At 38.9% G+C, this 22,513-nt stretch overlaps 1 protein-coding gene across 1 annotated transcript in view; it reads left to right on the top strand.

Annotated features, from left to right (window-relative positions):
• Positions 1–16,230, top strand: part of RGS17 (regulator of G-protein signaling 17) — a 29,146-nt gene extending 12,916 nt beyond the window's left edge. The window contains exons 2-4 of the mRNA XM_009281423.2: positions 9,803–9,892; positions 11,813–12,047; positions 15,602–16,230. Coding sequence (XP_009279698.1) covers positions 9,803–9,892; positions 11,813–12,047; positions 15,602–15,790 — 514 coding nt within the window. The 3' untranslated portion in view covers positions 15,791–16,230. The remainder of the gene's footprint in view (positions 1–9,802; positions 9,893–11,812; positions 12,048–15,601) is intronic.
• Positions 16,231–22,513: the final 6,283 nt, after the last annotated feature.

The raw sequence follows: 22,513 nt of genomic DNA, 5'->3' as shown, positions 1-22,513 counted from the left end.
AAGGGAATAGAGTGGAACACTGCAGATTTGCTAAAACCTTTTTAGGTACTTGTTTTACTGAGCACATCCCTCTATGACTTACTTAAGTTTGCATTCATATTTCAGTAAGGATGATCTACCTTCACAGTGGCATGTGGGATGCAATTTAATAACCTTATATAACGATCTTACATAAACTCCAAAATCTTGGCCAAGACTTCTCAATTAACAAAGAGATGATTATACTCTTAAGCACTAGATCACTTGGGTTCAATTCTGCTTTTACTCAAGCTGAGGAATAGCACAACATAAGTAAGACTATCAGGACAGAGCTAAATCTCTTAACTGACTAGACCTTAATAGCCTGAGATGCTCCAGATATCTTAAACCTTAATTTCCACCAATATCCTTTTTCTTTTATGGTTTATAGTTGAATGTGTAATGACTTTGACCAATTACGCTGAATCCAGTACAGTATTAAGAAAGCACTGCAAGTGAAAAGCAGTAAGAAATTCAGCCTGCTCTCCCTCACCTTCAAAGTATGGCAGAAACATACAATCTCAGATGAACTGAGAAGTTTCTCATTTTTCACGGGGAAGTTCACAACTCTGAACAATGATGAGCTGGCCTTATCATAAGCCTTTGAACAAAAGAATTCACAGACCTTAGTCCAGGTTTTCACAAGGAAGAAAGGTAGGACCCTGTTCATCTGTAGTGGTTTTAAGTGTATTTCCTTCTAAACTCTCAAATATCTCACAGGGCTAAAAGCTATTCTTTCACACAGAAAAGTCTAAATAGCACTGCAAGAGCAGCACTACAGAACAAAGACAGGAGAATTGTCAGCGATTCCTTCAGTCGCCCCTGGATTGCTGCTACAGCATAGGTGTCAGAAATACGGCAGCGAACAGGCCAAGATACCTGTGTGTAGGCACAGGGGGTTTTGACCACATCTCTTTATTCCTATGTCCACATACTCCACAGCCATACCGTCAATACCACTCTTCTAGAAATCTCAAGACTGGTTTAGGGAACCAAGGATACTTCAAAATAACCCAAAAAACAAATGCAGGTTTGCTGTGCTTTAGGATTTTGATGCTGTAAGGCATTGCTCTTCAAGCTTCTCTCCACAGTTCTTAGTAGGAACATAATTCTGAGTGAAAGGTGGGGCTGCTGACTCTTTTCAGGACTCTGAGAGATGAGGTTCTAATAAACTCCAGGTATCATGGAGTTAAGGGTTATAGCTGCTGGATTTCCTGATGAACTGTTTTCTTATTAGAAAATCTCTTTTCTTGTAATCAGAAAGCTTACTGGGAAAAACATCTACTATGACAGAACGTAATTTTTCTAAAGAGCTTTTTAAAGCACAATATTTCATTTAAATCTATTATTCGATGACATTAACTAGAATCACTTACAAAAGACTAGTTAGAATAATGGTTACTAACAATGAACGAAACCAAGACAACTGATTATTTCATTTTAAAATGTTATGATAATTATTTTTAAAACCATCAAAACAAATTATGAAATGTCATTAATCTTAAACTTTTCCACAAACACTATTTTGTGGAAAATCAAATTCAGAAGTAAATTATCTTTAACTGTCAAATCTGTGCGGAACACAAACTCAGTTCCAGTCAGCTGCATTCTCTATAAAATGCCAGTGGAAGGGCCTGTGAAACAGCTTCTGCACCCATCCTGGGTAGCAAAAATCAGACCAGAAAATTTCCACCTTGAGCTCCCCCTTGGCCCACAGGATTTATGGTATGCAGAAAGGTGCATATGGGAGCCAGAAGTCTGCCTGCATTTACTATTACTGGATCCTGAGCAGATACTAAGCTTTTCAGTTGAAAGCACATTCACGGCACACACAAGTGCCCAACCGTCTGTTACAGACTGTTTCTCAGCTGTACGCTCTTCAAACACAGAGATGGAAAAAAGGGAAAAACTCTGAAGTACACCGCACTACAACACAGCAAACGGAATCGAGGGGAAAAAATACCACCAAGGAAAACTGGAAAGGAAGAAATTGAATGTTTTCTAGCCATTGGAAGAGACAAAGCATCTTTTTTTATAATTTCTTTCATTTTTATTTTACTTTTTGTGACCTATGAGGGGAAAAAAAAAAAAAGACCAGTTATCACTGCGGCTTTTATGGTTACAGGTCAAAATGATGAAACCACAGTGTAAGATGAACAAAGAAGTGGGAGGTTTGTGACTCCGCATTCCTTCCCCCATCTGAAGCTTTGAAATATTGGAGGGTTTTTAGCTCTAATACAAAATCTCCAGGATGCTAACCTTGCAAATACTTGCATTATTTAAAGAAAAAAAAAAAAAAAAAATTGTTTGGGTTTTTTTCTTACATGAGGTAAGGCTTGCAGAATCAGACCTCAAGTTTATAAATTCTCCTTGCAAACACATATTTTTTCACTTTAAAACAGCTGAGTCCAAGCTGGAGTCTATGCTTGCTTGTTTTTTTCTTTTAAAAACAATTTGGATTATACATGTCTCTTGCACCATCTTTTCACCTAAGGCAAATGTAACTCTGGCACTCAGGAAACTTAGCACCACAGGTACCTGGACTTTTTGAAAGGAGTTTATAGTTTCAGTGGACACTGCCAAGTAGGCTGATTATAACCGTATGGTAATGGTTGGCTTTTCCCCAACAGACTGCTTTCCTGTGTCAGTCTACTAAACACAATCTCCATCACTTAGTTTTAAGCACAAGACAATTCATTTTTTACTCAGAGAAGGATGTAGCTATTTTTCACTAAAATTCTAACTTGTTTTCAGTATAAAATTTTACATCCTACATTTCTTTACTGAATTCAGTGAAGATCTGTAAATCTTATCTCATTAAAGAACTAGGATGGACACTAATTCCAAAAAAAATCCTTCACATTTTTTTGATCTGTTTCTTCCTTGGAACAAAATTTATCATGTTCTGCTGACTGACTTAAGCCCAGATTCTGATCAATTCAAGTAAATGACTCCAAAGACTCTTGACCACCGTTCCCCTCCAAAGTTTCTCGCAGACAACCAATGCAGACATATGGAAATACCAAGTTTGCAATTTTTACTGTTTCACGTCTTCCTGTGGATGAACTGCACATCACTTATGCTGGCCTTGCAGACCTCCAGGGGTCCACGCGAGCCTCTACTCTAGAATTCATTTAGTGCCACTAATTTGGCTGAAGTTTGCTCTGCACTTCCATGTTTTGCATATACTGGTATTATTACAACAGTCTAAGTGCTTTAGTCTGTCTTGCTGTTCTTACCAGGAGATAAATTCTCAGAGGTCAGAGATAAGAGACCACAACGCATGGCTTTGATGGCTGGTGCATCCCCTTTCTCTCTAATACAGCCAGGGGCCTGAAGGATGTAATGCTAGTTTATCTGAACCTATGAAAATACCTAGTGCAAGGCATCACTTCTTCATAAAAATCATGACTCTAGCTCTAGTTTTTCTCAGAATAATTATTCTGGACATTATTCACTTACTGTAACAAAAAGTGAATTCTTTTCCTAACTTTGATAAAAGCAGATTTTTACCCTTTACTCAGCTTAAAAAAAAAAAAAAAAGTTATCCTTGGATAATATTGTTCATGTAACATTTCATTCTCATGGATGCCTACTTTTGTGCCACTAAAAGGTAGATAGAAGATAGCATTACTGACTAGACCCTAAGTGATTTTGAGATTAACATAGCTGCATTGTTCTTTATGAATGGATCATGATAGTATTGAAATTATTTTTCATTATTATTGCTTTGTACAGTATAGCAAAATCATCATGCTCTTCTGTTCATAAACAAACACAGCCCTAACTAGTTTTCACTGCCCTCAGGCTTAAATATTCCAGCTGTCAGGAAAACAAGGTGTCAGAAAAGAATTTTATCTTTGGTTTTATAAAAGAAATTAAAGAGTGCCAGTATAGTTGTCTGTTGCATTATCATACAGCATACAGGGACCACATCCATCTCTGACTTCTACCAGAGCCTGCCTCAGCATGTAGGAGTGAACTTGTGAACAGAGCTGGGCAAACAACTGATTTTTCAATGACTGACAGTTGAACCACAGTATTGAAGACAGTCTGGTCAGATCGAACCACAATCAAAATGAAAAAGATACTGGCATGCACTTTTTCTGCATCCAAATTAAAACCAGGAAAAATACGTTCCTGTTCATATAGCACGTTTTAAGCCAGACACTTATAATAAAAGTAAAGGAATCAAAGAGCTTGGAGACAGGCAGGGACACAACCACTTTGTACTGAAGAGTGAAGGTATTTACCCAGCTGGTGAAAGATCTAGGGTTGGTGCCCATCTTTGTCTCAGAGCTTTCAAAACCACCTTCCCCTCACTTCAGGAAAATGCACTAATCATACATTCTTGTTTTCAGGCTCTCCCCTCAATGATGTATAAAATATTGTACTTTATATAAAATGCTTAAAAGTATTCATTAGACGATGATTTGCCATTAAGTTGAGTCTCCTGTTTCTGTCTTGTGTAATGAGTATTCTATTATTTTCACCAAAGTGGAATAGCTTCAGCAGAACGGCTTGAAAGGCGTCTACCCCATCGCAGTCCCACAGGAAGGGTGTTTCAAATCCTGAATGAGTGCACTAACCTGTTTGTTTAAAGGAGGGCTTTTCCTCCTCCAATGACCCTGAAAAAATATTTCCTATCTGAATCTATTTGGTAAATTCAGCCTGTGTTTGTCAACATTTTAGGTAAATGGCCATTTTACATCATCTACCAGTGGAATTTTAAAATCACAATTAAATCTTCATCTCTTGTGGTTTTTTGGGGGGAGGGAGTTGTGTTTTTTTAAGAAAGCCTCCACTTAATCCACATCTACTAAATCACCATTATTTAAGTTATGCCAGTCCTGCCTGTAGCTCGCTTGCACTGGAAGCTGGACTTAAGCATCAAAAAAATCCGTCTTGGCTTTTGGACCTATGACCTAAAAATATTTTGTCTCTTGATCTGATGATAATAAAAATTCTTAGGAGTAGGGTAGGGTGAAGAGTGGTGCCAGTGAGATATACTGTCTTAAAGGGTAAATCAGTGAAAGAAACATGTCAGAACATCTGTTATCCAGAGGATCTTAACTGAATATTGATTTTCATCTGAAAACCAAATTCTGCCTTTAGATTATGTATGTGCAACTGACTTCATGTGGCCTTTGGGCTGGAATAAGGAAGGTTTTTCTGTTACAGCGGTGGCTAGAGAGCTCGTGGCCCTACTATGTGACATACACAGGTTCAGCCTAAAATGTAATCATTGCCCTGCAGGGCCTAGCATCTACAAACTTCAGCCAAGAAGTAGGAATTGAGCACAGATCTCCTGAATGGCAACCCAGTAGCCTACCAACTAGGTCACAGTATCGCCGTTTGATTTCTACTCCTTATCTTCATGGCAGCACAAAAAACACCACTAAGGCAAGAGGCTTTAATCATCACATTGTCTTCAATGCTGGACATAATTGCAAAATACTGTGATGATGTACTGCATATGATGCACATAACTGAGAAAATACCTGAGTGAATAGTAACTGGTGTTAGCCATGCATGGGCAGAATATCAATCTTAGCACCTGTCACCATGGCATAGTTTTCTTGCCATAGTGATAACAGTAATTTCACTGATTCACCAGATTTAGGCTACTGGTACACGAGAATCTGACCCTTGGGAAGCAATTAAAGACTATTTGTTCACTGGATATACAGAGAATGAAAGATCAGGTCCAAGCTCTAAATGATTTTCAGTTTCTTAAGGGCAGTAGAAGGTAAGTGCAGCAGTAGGGATGCTAAGGAACTTTAAAAAAAAAACTTTAAAAAAAAAAACTTAAAAAAAAAAACAAAACGGCTAAAACTACCAGCTGGAAACACCTGGAGGAAGAGTCAGTGAGATTTTTGCTCTTAAATTAGTCCAACTCTCTTGATGATTTTATCCAATTAGCTTGGCTTTTTTACCTTACCATGCACCAGTGGCCTGCAATACTGATTTAGCTAAGTAATTACTCAACAGAACAATTATTTAATTGCTGAACATGAATATTAACGGTCAAATAATAGTAGCTAAATAAATAAAGATTGGTTTTCTGAATCCCAGTACTTCCTCCAAAAACACATCAGCTAGAAACCTGGGCCAGTTTAACCTTATATGTGGTAATTTGTTCAATTTGTGTATTTCTTCAAGTAGTCCCTGGTCATTAACATTTTTACTTATAAAGTCTGTGAAGTTGCAAAACAGAAATGCACTCACTCCAAACAGAAATTACTCATAATAATACTGTTGCAGTAGTTAAAGAAACTATTGTTTCTGTAGGAGTCAGGAACCCGAGATATATTTGAAAGATACATCAAGCTCAGGCCACTTGGGTTTACTGAAGTACTTTTTACCATACTCTCCAGAGCAATAAAATCAGCATAAAAGTGAGCAGAACAAACCTTCCATAGGAACAGAAAACAAACCAGTGCTTGTGCTTTCCACTTAAACTCTGCCTTTAGACACCCCAAACTCTCTCTTTTTAAGCCATTAGTATTTTGTTGTGCTTTTATCATGAGTAATTTACATCTCTAAATTTTAAAAATATCTGCTGGATGTACTCCAACTAATAAATAATAATGGCACCATATATGTTAATTTACATCAGATGTCTCTCTAGAACACCTCCCTTTCATTTAACTACTTTTTGATAAGGCATATCAGCAATTTCCTCTTCTTAAAGCCTTAATTAAGAAAGATCATTTTGTTAATCTTTATCCTGTTACTTTTACTCTGTTTAGTTTTACACTATACAGCATAATTCTTCTGACATAATCAGCTAGCTTCCATGATGGAATAATGTATCAAGGACACCAACTCCAGGTATGCAGGGTGCCTTTGCTGCTGAGGACTGCTTGAATTCCACAGAGAAATGTGAACAGATAGGGTATTTTCAGCTGAAGATAGCAACATAGAAAATAGCAATGCGGTGTTGTCATTTTGAGGTAAAAGGTAGCAATCTGTTATTGTGATCAGAGTTATTTAAAGGCTGCTTTCAAATTAGCTTTGCAGTCACAAATGTGTAAATATTTAATTTTTTTTCTAAGTGAAGAGGAACCAGTTCCTTGACTGAAAACAGAACATCTCTGAATTGAGTGTACTTCTGCATAAAAATGATGGTTTCTTTCACAGGAAAAACATATCACAAGTAATGTATCTGATGGAACTCCAGCCTTGACAGATGTAGATAAATAAAAGTTGAAATGTAGTGCTAGTGTTTGTCACTGGAAACGTAATGCAGAATTTAGGCCAAGATGTATTATAAATTTATCACAGTTTTAAATACAATACCCAAACTTGAGAAATTGTTCCAACCAAGTATAACACTTCTTTCTTTAGAGTCTTCCCTGTTTTGCAACTCTGACTAACTTCAGCCACTGAACTCCAATTATGAATGGTGAGGTGAAGGAATTAGGGCCAAGTGTGTACCTCGCATTGTCACTCTGGTATAGATACCAGAAAACTGCATGCTAGGTTCTGGGCCCACCACCTGAACTTTTTACTGAGATGTCTTGTAGAAAATCAAAATGCATAGGGCCTACCCATTACTCCTCTGATAAAAAAGTGCAATGAAGTCAACATGGCTTTCTTGTCTGTTTTCCTATTTCTCTTTCTTACTCACCACTCACTACTTGTATTCCACCTTCATCAGCCCATGTTGGTTTTCCTAAGTTTAGCAGAGATTTTGCATGAGCAAAACAAACAGTATTTGATCCCAGACATCAAATTAAATTAGCAGTGTAGATTAACTGCTGTCAAATGAGTCACCACCTACTTCCAGTAAGACTCCGCATCCAAAGCTCTGGATGTCTACTGCCCGACAAGTAAATTATCTCAGTACAGCTTAGCTGCTGCTCACGTGATGGAGGAAAGAAAACAGGCAGCTTCATTCTCTTTTGGACGGACTCGGGTGAACACCCTGTTACACTGCCAACCTACACAAGCTGTTTCCTCCTTCCATGGTGTTACTCTTCCATGGAACCAAAGGACACTCAGTTCTCTGCACCCAGCAGAGAAGACAAATGCTGCTCTACCTACGGACTGCAAAGGAGGGAGGGAGGGAGGGAGAGAGAGAAGCTTTGTGCCTTCCCTGCTTCTCCCTCACCCCGACTTTGTGCTCCGGCCAGATGCAAGGTGACCCTAAGCAGTTACATGTGTGGACTTAAAGATTACAAGACAGAAAGTGGATGGTCCTTTTTCTCCTCCTGTATACGGAACTCCCATTGGCTTTCCTGGGTGCTCCCTCTATAGACTGACGAGCAACAGGTCAGAGGAGACGGAAAGGCTTTTTACCTGCCAACCCCAGAGTTCAGGATGTGTTGTTTCTCCTGCAGCAGTTGATGACACCCTAACACCTTAGCAGCACTGGAGCTGCATTCCTACGCTGTAACAGGGGAAGCAGGACCAAGGGCCTGAACTAAGGTCTTGGCAGGTAAGTGAAGGAGCAACCAGTATCAAACAGCTTCGTTTGAAAGTGTACGTCTTTGTAATGTTTAAGTCTTAATATGTGCTCTGCTTTACCTGGGAGCTTAAACTTCCAGTTCTCGGAAGAGTATTTGAGATCACCTATTAACTCTGCCAAATGCTTGAAAAAATGTTGGAAGAAACTCATAAATGCAGAGGGACTAGAAAGAACGGTTATTTGTGCTAAAAATGTCTCAAAGCTGGGATTTCTTCTTAGAGCTGAGCAGAAGTTATTCAGATTAGTGGGGGAGGGAGAAGCTTTATGCTACCAACATATTTTTGTATATCGCCACTTAGGATGACCGAGAGCATCATTGTATGGTGAATACTCCATATTCAGAATATGAGCTCTCTTGGGATTGGGAGGGGGGATTTTTTGCTTGGTTGCTTGTTTTCTCTCAGTTGGACATGCAGGGAACACCTGATAAAGGGAAATCTCCGTCTCCTTACTACATTCCACTTCTTAAGCTTAATTATTGGAACCAGGTTTCCTGTATGAATACTTATGTCATTCAAAATGTGCTTTATTTCAGTAGTTATCAGGAATTGTGTTTTTGCTGGCAATACCATGTTCCAGAACATTCACAGAGAGCACACGCAGAGGAAGTCGCTACCACTAAAGCAAAGCCGGTTAAAAAGATATTTACAGAAAAATAAGTGGTGATAGTTACCAGCTCAAAAAAGAAGAAAAAAAAATTAAAAACATCCTTACATAAAGGAAGTCTTTCTTTTCCTTGCTTGTGGTACTATGACGGTAATGGATGCCTTTCTGTTGAGAGGCCAGTAAGTTTTACTTTTTGGAATGAAAAACAAATTTAGGTCAGAGGAGGAAATCATAAGGAGCTGCCACACACTAAGTTCTGTATCTGAGCCATCTACTGCCACCGTATCCTGGAGAGAAAAAAGGGAACGTTCATAAAGAATGAACAACCATCCAGAACTGGTGGGGCACCAAAGCCTCACTGATGTCCAATTCAGATATCCTTATCCCCCCTACCCTTATTGTTACTAATATTCTCAATTTACTAAGTGAAATCACTCCAAAAGTGACCTCTAAGTTTGTGCCCATCTTTCAGTGGATAAACTGTGAGCTTGCAAAAAATTACACATGCTAATAGCAACTGTTAATTAATATTCATCAGAATTAAGGGGAAAAGTCGTTATCAAAAATTTCTCTCCAAAATTTTAGAGGCAGGAGTGAAAAATGACACTTTACATAGGTTTATAACTTTTAAAAGTTTGCATTACTATAGTCATTGTTTTAAATTAACTTTCTCTAGACAAAATAAAGTGTTGTACTACATTGCAGCCTCACTGTTAGGAATGAAGATAGAGGAGACAATGCAGGAAGGCCAACACATACGACCAAAATGGAGAGTATCCAAGTCATAGAAGAAAGGTAAGTTGGTCAAACTGTTGTCTAGTAAATGTTTTTAATTTGCCTATAACTGATACCAAGAATTGCCTTGGTTTTTATGCTTCGGGAATGTCATTTTAATTACTTTTCCTCAAAAAAATTCTATACAAAAGGAAGCAAAATCTGTCCTGACAATGAAATGCCAGCAGAGACATTCATAAGTCAGGCTTACTTAGAGTTTCCTATTTGTGGGGAAGAACTGTGGGGAGGAATGGGAAGTGCATGGATGGTTCCATAGACCTGTGGGTCTCTATAAGAAGCCTCTGCTACCTGTGCGATCATTTTCTTCTGTTTATCCAGACAAGAAGTAAAACTAACGGCACAAGTGTACTTCACAGTCAGATTTTTAACATGGCTACATTTCATAAACCAGCTTGGACTATGGTTTCACTGGAATTAACCAAGGAAACACATACCTTGAAAAACGGGCTAACACGCACTGAAAGTCTGAGCTTCTATTTCTGTCTAAAGCTTGGGCCCATGTTTGTTGTGTTGGGAAAAATGCTAACCTATCAGTGGCCTTGAGTTCTCTAATCCCATAAAAAGTTAATTCAAACTTAACTCTGGAGGATATGATTGATGGTAAAAGCAACCCAAACAACTCATTGTTGTCATTGCTACTCATGGTCATTTCTGAGAGGACAATGTCAGAAATTTCCACAAAATACTGTAGTGAAGAAAGCTTCCCAATAGACAACGAGGGAGCACAGGTCGCTTGTCAGCTCCATCCCTCAGCAGGTTCTTTTCACTCTCCTCAGAGAGAAGACTTACCTTCAAATCTGTATGTTTATACTTTTTGGTTCAGATTGCAATTATTTTGCTGGATAGTTTAAATGTTGAACACTTTCTCATTTATTAGATCTTTTGGACTGCCGAAAAGTTATCACAAATAGCTTCCCATCATCCAGTTTGCCTTGCATGCAGAGTAGGAGTTGATAAATGGACTTGAAGAGAAATCTTGTAGATAAATGTCACTTATTGTGCAACATGATTACACAGAAGCTATTAACAACAGCTAGTAAAGCTCTTGTGTTGGATCCTATCAGGAAGGGGAGGGTGAGCGCTCAGAATTAAGTTTGAAACTATATTTAATTGTTGTTAAGTAACTTGGAATATTACCTTCTCAAGCTATTCATTGGTACATTAATGGATTAGTGACGCAAGTTAGTCTTCTGATCACTTATCCAGTGTGTCCACTGTTACAAGCCACAAATAGTTTCCTTCAGAAAATAGGAATAAGGCCTTTTTCCCACTTCTTCTCTCTCCAGTTTTGCCAGCAACATCCATCACATCTTGTGCCAATAGATCATCATTCAGGTCAATAGCACCAAACAGAGGGAAGCTTAGCAACCCTTAGGTACAAGCACAGAGAAATATGCTAATTTAAAAGCTCTCTGAATTACTATTTTGTTGGGCCTCATTAGTATGCTCTCGGCTGCCAAGCCTTTTGTTTTTCTTGTCCTTCCTGAACCAAATTGTGTGGCAGCCAGTGACTGGCCAAACACCATCAGAAGTAGGCAGGGACATCAGGTGTCATCTAAACCCCTCATGAAAGAGAGTCTATTGCCAGCTCCCTGAAATCACATCCCCTTTAACTGCAGAGGCAGGAATTCAATGCTGTTGTGGGATTTTGTCTTTGAGTCTGATGGCTAACAACACTAGTAGAAAACTTGTAGAAAGCCAAGTGCATGTCTCGTAACATTACACATGTTTAGTGGGCTATTGAGATAATGAATGCACAAGTGAAGAGTGAGCAAAATTCCGCTGTCACTGCTGAAGCCTTGTTGCTTCCAGTTTTCACTCTGGACAAAAGTGCAGTTGAAAGGAGAATTTTTGGGCGATTGTACGAAAACACTGTTACAAAAATAGAAGCATATTTGTAATGATACTTTGCTTTTGCAGCCAAAACCCTACTGCAGATGAAATTTTGTCTTGGGCTCAGAATTTTGACAAGATGATGAAAACACCAGCTGGGAGGAACCTTTTCAGAGAGTTTCTTCGAACAGAGTATAGTGAGGAGAACCTGCTTTTCTGGCTTGCATGTGAAGATCTAAAGAAGGAACAGAACAAGAAAGTTATTGAAGAAAAAGCAAGACTTATATATGAAGATTACATTTCTATACTATCACCAAAAGAGGTAAAGCTGTAAATGTTACATTTGCATTTTCTGTTACTCCAGAGCAGAAATGTTATACCCTGGATTGCCAGATCGGGGTCTGAAAGTCTGCCTGATCTGTCAGATGAAAGTCTTCGTATGGACATTAAATCAGGAAAGGAAGGGACAGAAAAAGTAGAGACACAGGAGCTGGGCCATTTAGCGTCACTGGCCACAACACCTCAAAGCTCTCTATAAGACTCAAGAAACTCCAGTAAGAGAAGGCTGAGAAATGGGTATGCTTCTTTTGAAATGCTACATGCCTGCCAGAGACAGGAAATAAGTAATGCAAATGGATTTGTGGAGAAAAGGCACCAAAATTAAGGAATTTACATCAGAATCATTATAGATTTATCTGCTGCAACAGCTGTCTGGGAGAAAATCCAAATTTGCACTGAATATTCCTGTGTGAGAGACCAGGAATGGAGACCATGTATTTTCTCTAATGAAAGGTATAAGAATATCTAGGAAATTATATAAGATTTTCTTTAACCCTTAAACTGAATTAGACAAATTCTGAAATGATCTTCACCTGGAGTAAAGAAAAAGCATCCCCTATCAAACCATGTTTTGGAATAGTGAGATATATGTATATATAAGCACTATAGAAAAGTCTTAGGCCACATCATGCACCTTTAGCTCCTTTGCCTTGTCTCTGTGCATTGCATCTGACTTTCTACTCAATGGCGTTATGCTAATTTATGCTCACTGTGGACCTTGCTTCCTACATTTTACTTCTGCACTGCATGCAGTAGTAATTTGCAACTTCATTCATATGAATGAAGCCAACAGCAATTTATAGCTCCATTATCTTCTCTTGTGCCATAGCGTATCCTTTTGCTTTGGAGTGAGATAACTGCCAGTACAGCAAGCTAATAATGAGTTTTTCTTTTAATATAATATCTCTAGTACATATATATGTGCTGAATGTGCAGTTGTCTTTTTAAGCTAAGATCAACCAGCAGTTAAAATTCAAACACTAAGTGCTGTTTGACTTAGGGTTTAACAAAACTACTCACAAACTTGATGCACTGGACATGTGCGGATGTCATCAATCCAGTTGCTCCTGCCCCTACTGGAAATCTTATGAGGCAAACAAGAACTGTTTGCAACACTTTAGATCAGCACAGGAGCTGAAAAGTTCTTGTTCATCCAGGCATCCCATTCCAGATGTTATCTTTTGGCATAAGAGCTGAAATATTTAGCGTCACTTGTTCAGGGATGAAGTTACTGAGGCAGAAGGTCGTAGTGTTAAGGTATCTGTTAAGAACAGATACCTTGTATTCATCTGTTTAGCAAGGAAATACCTTTAGTAATTCCAGCTAGTTTTGCCATCTGGCTTTAGTGAGTCACTGAAAAACTACAATGTAAATTAATAGTTCCATAATTAAATCTTTTCCATTCTTTAAGTGCAATTAACTTTTACTATATTCAATGGCACAAAGCCCCACCATCCTGCCAAATTTGAGCTTTTTATCCCAGCTATTATAGTTGATAATGAAGAACCAGTTAGCTAGCTGCACAAACTGTTTTTGCTAAGATATGTGCGTGCGCATGTGTGTCGGGGAGAATTGCTTACACCTTAGTGTGTCATTTCAGTGCTACAGAAATGCAATGGTCTAGGATTGAAATCTATTCAAATAAATTCCGAAGACGCATGGCTGCACCACTGCTTCTCAAAACTACCATAACACTGCACCCCTGCATGCTGTTGTGACTAAAAGCCGGGAGTCACGGGCCGAGCAGCCCCACCAGTCTGTATTCCTGCTGTGCAGTCCGGTCTGCTTGCACAGCTACGTTAGGTAGGCAGTGAATTCAATCAGAAAAATGCCTGGGTTGAAAAACAGCCCAGAAAAGAAATGCCACTTTCAGATGGATCTATTCCTTAACTCAGCTAGCTGTGGGGCTGCCCAGACAGCCGTGCCAGCACAAGGGAGGGGAAGCGGCAGGGTGGGAACGTGGGGAGGCTGTTCATGGCAGCGGGGCAGCCGACGCAGCACCGCTGCCCATCCGTAAGGGAGGCGTACAGCAGGGACGCCTGCTGCGCCCCGGGGTGCTGCGTGCGGGCGTAGCAGTGAGCACTTAGGTGGAGAGTGTGCATTAAGCAGGCGTAATGGATGTTCTGCAGAGATAGCGTACTTGAGTAATAGGTACGGTTTGCTAGCATGAATAGGCAACAGTTTACTCACAGTTAGGCTGCATCATAGTTGTGCCTCGTGACCGATAACCAAGTAACAGCAAATATTGGAGGAGAAAGAGCTTGCCTGCTGTGGCAGTAACATACTCCAATATGCCAACAAGCCAACAATGCCAGCTTCTACAGTTGGTACTGAAGATATAATGAAAATGTGTGTTTACTCCTCAGCACCATACCATACCACTGCATTTGCTTCACCACATACAAAAATACACAAGCTCACACATCCACACATGTTCTGAGTTTCCATCTCAGTTAGCGTCCTTCACATATCAAGGTATCTTGGTATGTGGAGCTTTCCAGGGTTGAACTCAATCCTTCAGACGATACGAATATCTATTTATATGGTTGCAGAGTAGTAGGGTCAGATTGCAGCCTGGTGTAAATCACAGTAGCTTAACTGATCCATGCTTGGTATTTCTCTACTCAGTGTTTTAGCCTTTTTCTTCTTAGCTGAGTAAACCCTTGCTGGCCCCAGTGGGCTTTCCTGCTACTGCCATTTCGTTTCATCCGGAAGGCATTAATTTTACTGGTTTTAGAGCATTTTGTGGATAAGCTGTACATTCACTCAAATTTCTAAATGATATTCTAAAATCATCTGTGCATTCATCCCAAGCATAATATGTCCTTTTCTGCCTAGGCACAGGAGTTTATTACAAATGGAAAGTAAATGAGAAGCTAAAATTGAAACTTGCTAACAACTTCAATATGGACATATGATATCCTGAAAATATAAACTACCAGATGTTAGAGAGTCTTGAAAAGAACAAATCTGAAATAGTTAATATTAATGGGGAGATTAACACGATAAAAACGATAAAAAACTCTGGGTAATTTGTGAGTAACAAGTGTAGTGCCTGAAAAAAAAAGGGAAAAAAACCCCGTAGGGCAGCCAGATGAGAACGCTGAACAGAAAGCTTCTGAAGATTTAACCACAAATGGTCAGGAAAGAAACATTTCAGCTCCCTGAATGAGAGTCATTCAACATTCATTTCAGAGAAATGATTTTAAATATGTAATTTTTTTTTTTAAGGTAAAATAACATATTTTGGGAAATCCAGGTTACTGCAGAGCTTTATTTAGTTGCACTGTATTTATTCTGTTATACAGCTGCATTTCATCTTACAGATCTTAAGATGGATGCAAAGACCAAGTCAAAACTGAAATAGAGTCGATGGTCTCAGTCTGTAATTGTGTGGTGGCTCTGAAAGAAGCACAGAGCATTACTTGAATAAACTGACAAACTCGGCGTGCTCAATGGAGCCCTGAGAAAAAAAGATACGTATAACAGCCTTTCCGATATTACTGTTTAATATTAGTCTGTTCTCATCTTCTTCAGGTTAGTCTTGATTCCCGGGTGAGAGAAGTGATCAACAGAAACTTGTTGGATCCCAGCCCTCACATGTATGAAGATGCCCAACTCCAGATATACACCCTAATGCACAGAGACTCTTTTCCAAGGTTTTTGAACTCTCAGATTTATAAGTCTCTTGTTGAAAGTATTACGGGCTCTACTTCTGAAACTTAGTTTTAATTTTCAGACAAAATAACTTGATTTTTTGTGGGTGGGTGGGATGGAAGAAAAGTAGTTTAATAACATCTGGAGCTGGGTTCCTGGAGAACTACAGTTTAGCACTACTCAGGCTACTGTGAAGAAAACAAAAACATATTATGGTCTCTGTCTACATTTTTACCAAGGTCCTCCTTGCTCGAGATGGCGTGGGAGGGGAACAATGGATTTGCCAAAATACATTTGTTTCACACTCCTTTCACCCTACTGCAGTCAAGATTGCAATGATGTATTTGTAGTTTTATGAACAGTCTCCTTGTGTATCCTCACACTGCATGTGCAAGGTAAAACTGCTTCACTTACCACTTAGTTGTTGCAATATTTAATCCAATAACATAAATTATATCTGTATTTAAGAACTTTTTTTGTGCAATACAGTCTTATGGTACATAGAAACAATTGCAGCAAACCAGAAAGAGGCTTGCATTTTTTAACATAGTTTTATGAACAGTCTCCTTGTGTATCCTCACACTGCATGTGCAAGGTAAAACTGCTTCACTTACCACTTAGTTGTTGCAATATTTAATCCAATAACATAAATTATATCTGTATTTAAGAACTTTTTTTGTGCAATACAGTCTTATGGTACATAGAAACAATTGCAGCAAACCAGAAAGAGGCTTGCATTTTTTAACATCACTAACTGAAAAGCCAATTTTTAAGGTGTAGCATTACTCAACATTCTATACTGAGTACAATACACTGACTTTTTGAAGCCAATATTTCTGTACAGAAAAAAAGAGCTATTTATCACTGTTTATTTAAAATAAATCAAGCGGAGGATTCCTCTGGTTGTTGACTGCCAAAACTGTGGCATTTTCATTACAGAGTTTGCAATGTCAAAAAAAGAAAAAAAAAAAGAAGAAAAAAAAAGCACAAACCACTTAAAGGGATCCATATCTGGGTGACACAATCTATGCGCTGATATTGTTTAATTGTTAAAAGAACAAAGATTTTCAATGTACATTTCAGATGTCAGATACTGTAATTGATTTATTAAAGACTGGCTATCCAGTTCTAACACTGTTGTATAATGTTATGTACTTCAGCAAAAAAAGAAAAAACAAAAACAAAATCAAAAAAACAAAAAGCTTGATAATTTAGTTTTTTTAATAAAGAAATTTAATAAAAGATTGCCTACATGTAGCATTTTAGAGCATTTTAGAACATTTTGATGAATTGCATCTGTCCTGTAAGATTTTTTTTTTTGAAAGCTAAATCCAGTAAAAAATGTTTTTAAACAAAGTAATGTTTTACGAGGTGGCGGGTTAAAGAAGACTTATGTTAGCTTCTAGCGTCATTGATTTTGAGGAACTCCTTGAAAACGAGGGGTTTGGAGAGTAATATTAAACCAAACTTCAAGGGCTCCTAAACCTACAGTCCTTACCCAAGCAAAACGCCTACGGAAACGCAACCGGTGTCTTTCCTGGGTAAAGAATCCTGTACTGAGCCCTTAATCAGAGCTAAGGCAGCATGGTACTCCCATCGCTTGGCTGCCATGGTGTTTTTAATAGGTGTTTGCTTGGCCTTTTTATCAAAAAATGTCCAATTTTAGGATGCATTTTGATGTTTAAAGAGACAGTGACTCGGAACTTAAAAAACCCCCATCTTCATACCTACCATACACAAGCAAAATGAGCGTTAGCATCCCTCACAAACTGCTAAAGATATTCCAAGAAATGGCTTTGAATACTTGTTAAATATATGTATATGTATGTACATATATATGTATTTAATACTGACAACTCTGGTCTTATACTAAGACTTAAGAGGCAAGGTTCTTCTCGCTTACATAGGACTAAACGTGGCATAACCCCTTTGCTTTCGATGGGACTGGAAGGTCTGGCAGTTGCGTCCTTGAGCGGCATCTAGCCCCAGCACGCTTGGCTCCAACCACCCAGTTACTCCTTGCAGGCAGCCTCCGGTGCTGGCTCTCGCTGGAGCCGCTGCTGCCGAGGTGGGTCTGCTGCTGTACAGTAACTGGCAGGATGCAGCTCTTAGTTTCTCTTCTGGGGCTTATTTTTCTCCTTTGTTTTACTACCTCTCATTTTTTTAATTTATTGAACATGCTTCAAATAGCAAGTCTGGGGAATTTTTTAATCATTCTTTTTACTTGAAACCTGTGTGCTTTTTTTGGATATATATATACGAAAAATTTAACGAACTGTTTCTTAAACTCATTTGGTTTTGTAATTTATATAGAATTCAGGAGATGATTAAAAGGGCTATTCTCTATTCCCTATGCAAATATTTTAACTGTTGTAGTGTTTGACAAAATGGGATCTAAAAAAAAAATCTGCAAAGTGGAAAACAAATCTGTTTACAGAGGATTTTTGGATATATATATACGAAAAATTTAACGAACTGTTTCTTAAACTCATTTGGTTTTGTAATTTATATAGAATTCAGGAGATGATTAAAAGGGCTATTCTCTATTCCCTATGCAAATATTTTAACTGTTGTAGTGTTTGACAAAATGGGATCTAAAAAAAAAATCTGCAAAGTGGAAAACAAATCTGTTTACAGTGGCGTTGCTGACTATCCTACCGTATTCAGCACTTTTAAATATTGTTATTTATGAAAATGTAGTTTAAAATGCAAGACAAAATATTTATAAATGTTTCTTTTAATAAATACCTGTTTTGTCTGAAAGTGTTATTGTGTTATGACAACTTTATTCATGTTGGTTAGCTACTTACCATTATGAATAAAATATTCAATTATTATACTGGTAGAATAATAGCTATGATGTTTACAAATCCTGAGGGGGGGAAATTCAGTGAGAAAGGACTGCCTCCTTCTACTGTGAAATACTGTTAGAAAAACTGAATTTTTCTGGCTTTTTTTCTTAACTGTGGTCCTACATATGTCTAGTATCACTTGATAACAGTTATATTTACTGTGGTACTAAACATATGCAGCATCATATATGTATATATTTACATAGTGTAATTTCAAGTTTGTTGGTGTTTGAGGCACAATACATTTAGTCCACACATCTAAACAATGTGTAAGAGACAAAACTGCATGCATAAGTCTTTACAAATGTAGACTTGAATATTTTTAATGTTACTATTTGATGGTGACCTGCTAGTCATAAGCTATCTTTATAAGATATTTCACACAGGTAGAAGTTCTTGTCAACATAGACAAGTCATCCTTTCGAGGACAGTTTTAAAGCTAAATGTGCGGGCCCTAAAATATTATCTTGATTTCTAGCATAAGCTTCCAAAATCTGTATTTGGAAACTGTTACGTCATTTTGAAAAATATTACACCAATCTTCAGTGTAATACTGCAATGAAATCACGTTCAAAATGTCTTGTCTTAAATCCTCTATTTGGAGGGATTTAAAAACTGAACATAACGTGAAGTTTCTTCCTTGGAGCAAACGTTCATATTAAAATGTTTAATATACATTTCATCTACCAGTTTGGGTTTCCCCAATTTTTTAATGAAAAAATGGATGTGGTCCAAATGGACAAGTCATGCCGTAACATGATCTCATTGCCTATCATACAGTTCTTTGAACGCAAATTGTAAAACAGTCAAGCTATTAAACTGATTTATTGTGCATGCAGTGTACAATACACTTTGAAAAACTGCCTAAATACACTTATTCTATAGCCTGGAATAAACTAAGTACGTATTTAACTTGTATTTCAGTTTTTCATGAGAATGTATATAGCAAGTGCACTACAGAGAGTTATGTTTTTGTCACTTTTGCCCGGTGTTTAATCTTTTCTGTCAAATAGAGCCTAACACCAAATAGCCACAAATAAGCAGAGCACTTGTGTACGCTCCTGACCTTTAGGTTTCAAAGAAACTGAATATATAGTATTATGCATGTGTTCAACTTACCTGTTTACAGTCAACTTTCACATAACTGAGCTGAAAGTAGTTTGGGATACCCAGGATAAAACAAAACCTGCAGACAGTATCAAGAGTATTTAAATTAGACTGAAGGCACATATGGTATGAAGGAGGCTAAAGGTCTGATGGAGAAAAGACAGGTCAGTGACACAGGCGGCTGGGCTGCATGTTAACCAGCTGAGACCAGGCGGCACGGTGCCGTGGAAGTGCGGCCATAGCGCTTCCAGGTCCACAGCCCGTCCACAACTCGCTTGAGCACCTGTGGAGTCCACATAATCCATTCGCAGGACAACAGAGAGCGGACACCAACCAGACTTAAGCTAGTAATAGCTCTGTTTTAAATTAAAAGCATGCTAAAGTGTCTGCCACGCTGTGGTCTAAACCAAGCAAATAGAGGAGAGCTACGTTCTACCTTAAACAGCCAGGGTTTAAGCTGTCACCTGATGCCAAACTTGCTTCCCTAGGCAGCAAATTCGATCACGACGAGCATCTGCCCATGGAACCAGTATCTAAAAAAGGTGGGGGGCTCTTTTGGTGAGAGCAGCTTGCTGGACTGACCACGCTGTGAGCCTGCTCAGGAACTGGCAGCTTCTGTATGCAGTAAGTGCTTGCGAAAGCCATTTAGCATAAGTATTCCGCAACACCAATGCAAAAGCAATCAAAGCTGATACAAGAAAGTCTCTTAACTTCAGCGACTCTCTACACCACAAGGAGTAAGGCTCACACTTCTACAATGTCTGTGAGCCTGCTCCCGGCAGTGTTAACCCAGCCAACAACAGCCTGAGTCCTTATCAAATCCAACAAAGCAAAACATTAAGGTTGCACACAGACAGACAGCTGCAATGTCTGCGCCAAGTTGATCTGAACCATGTGTAGTCACCAACTTCAAAATAGGTTTTTTCTCAGCCCATAATGCTGTTATTTTTGGAGAGTCCCAAGAGTAGCACTGTAGCACATCCTGGGACGTGGCTGCAGTGACAAAGGTCCAGTCCTGTTCACCAATACCCCGAGTACGTTTGCAGTGACAAAACATGAGCCCCATTCACATAGGTCCTGAATATTTCTGCCAGCAGTAGAAGTGACGTTTGTGGGATGAAAGAACAAAGCAATAATGGTGCCAAAATCAGCTGGAAAAAAAGGTGACATAAACATAGTCTGCATATGACTAACATTCTACCAAAAGCCAGATTTTGTCCCTTCCTTTATCCATACACTCACTCTGTGGAAATCCATCCTTCCGATTTAAAACAGGGACACAATTCAGGTGATTCAAAGGCTGACTATCAGTCATTGACTCACACTACCTTTTTTTCTTCTCAAAAGCTTTACATTAAATCACCCCTTACTCTAAATTTCCTGAGTTCTGCGTAATTCCCTCAGAAGCAGGTTTCACACAGCTGTTAAGACGCTCATAATTTCTTTCATCGTTACAGAACACCAAAATACTTGGTCTATTAAAAGCATAAATTTGATCATTTTTCCTTTACGCCTCTGAAAGAAGGCTTCAGGGAGCTTCATGGGCAGGCAGCAGTGAGTGCAAGGGAAGCTTTCGGTGGGTGAGATTTCATAAGCAATGGCCTGGGCTGTTTGTCAGCGCCAGACTAGCCGCACAGACTGTATGCTCTCCACAAAGCTCTTTGAGTGTGCTTTTACTTATAAATTATTGCTACAGTGTATTTTGCTTATTCAAAGTGGTGCATTTACAATCATAGGAAAACGTTTTTATCCAACCATTCCTTTTAATGTTTAATATTCCGAATAACAAATTCTCACGTTGACCGTATTGCCTTTGGATTTCCACAATGGAACAAAACTTCCAAGTTTTCCTTTCTGACTACCAAAACTACTTGGGTGTGCAAGCATTACTCTTGCTTTTGATATAACGTTCATGAAAATAACAATTTACTAATGTATCCTATGGAAGTTACTGTTATTCCACCAGTGTAATTTAGTTGTAAAGTATGATTACCTAGTTCTGTTAAGACATGAACAAGGACAGAAGAACAGCAAAGACCCGACTTTGACTCCTCCAACGACTGTAATATAAAATACTGCCTAATAAAGTTTTATGGATAGTTGCACATTTTTATAATAAAGTATATTCTTCAAACTGTTTTGAGCTTAGCCAAGATTCTCATTAACGATGTTATCTAAAACAAGGTCACTATGCCACCCTGTCTGCATACCAGAGGGGATTTGTCAAGCTCATTCCACAGCACCCATCACATCACATTTACTAAATGACTGCATCTTCACTGCCTTCCAGTTTAAAACTCTGACGTAAGACACTGTACTCAGACCTGTATTTTGTGAACGGGTAGTCTTTCAGTCTCACCACTAACCTCTGACGTACAGGCTCTTTCAATTGCCCTTTTTTATTCTTCTGACAATGCATTTCTTCTCCTCTAAATGCTTAATTTTGCACCTGCTTTTACTGTGGAGGTATCCGTCAACAAGTATTTGCAACTTCCCCCTCCTCCTCGGGGTGTTTTAATTCTGAAAATTTCTTCTGGAGTGAGAGGAAGGGACCTGTGAGAGTGACCTGGACATCCAAGTCCCCACCTGAAACTTCCCGGGTCCCCTCCCACGAAAGCAGCCTTGGAGGCTGGCCGCAGCGCAGGAGGACGCTAAAACGCCCCCACGGGAAACCCAGCACCCCCGCGGGCTCTTACCCCGGGAGCCCTGCTTTAAACTTGTGGTACGGAGGAGTCGGCGAGGTTTGGGGGCGCTTTTTTTTTGGCCAGAATGAACAAAAGAACACCCAAATGTCGTCATCTGTGCCGGCAGCAGCCCCCCGGGACCCGCAGGG

Source organism: Aptenodytes forsteri, unplaced genomic scaffold, assembly GCF_000699145.1.
Source record: "Aptenodytes forsteri isolate BGI_AS27 unplaced genomic scaffold, ASM69914v1 Scaffold82, whole genome shotgun sequence".
In the NCBI taxonomy this organism is placed as follows: Eukaryota; Metazoa; Chordata; class Aves; order Sphenisciformes; family Spheniscidae; genus Aptenodytes; species Aptenodytes forsteri.
The sequence above is the reverse complement of the archived record's forward strand: the minus strand, read 5'-3'. Positions and strand labels throughout refer to the sequence as shown.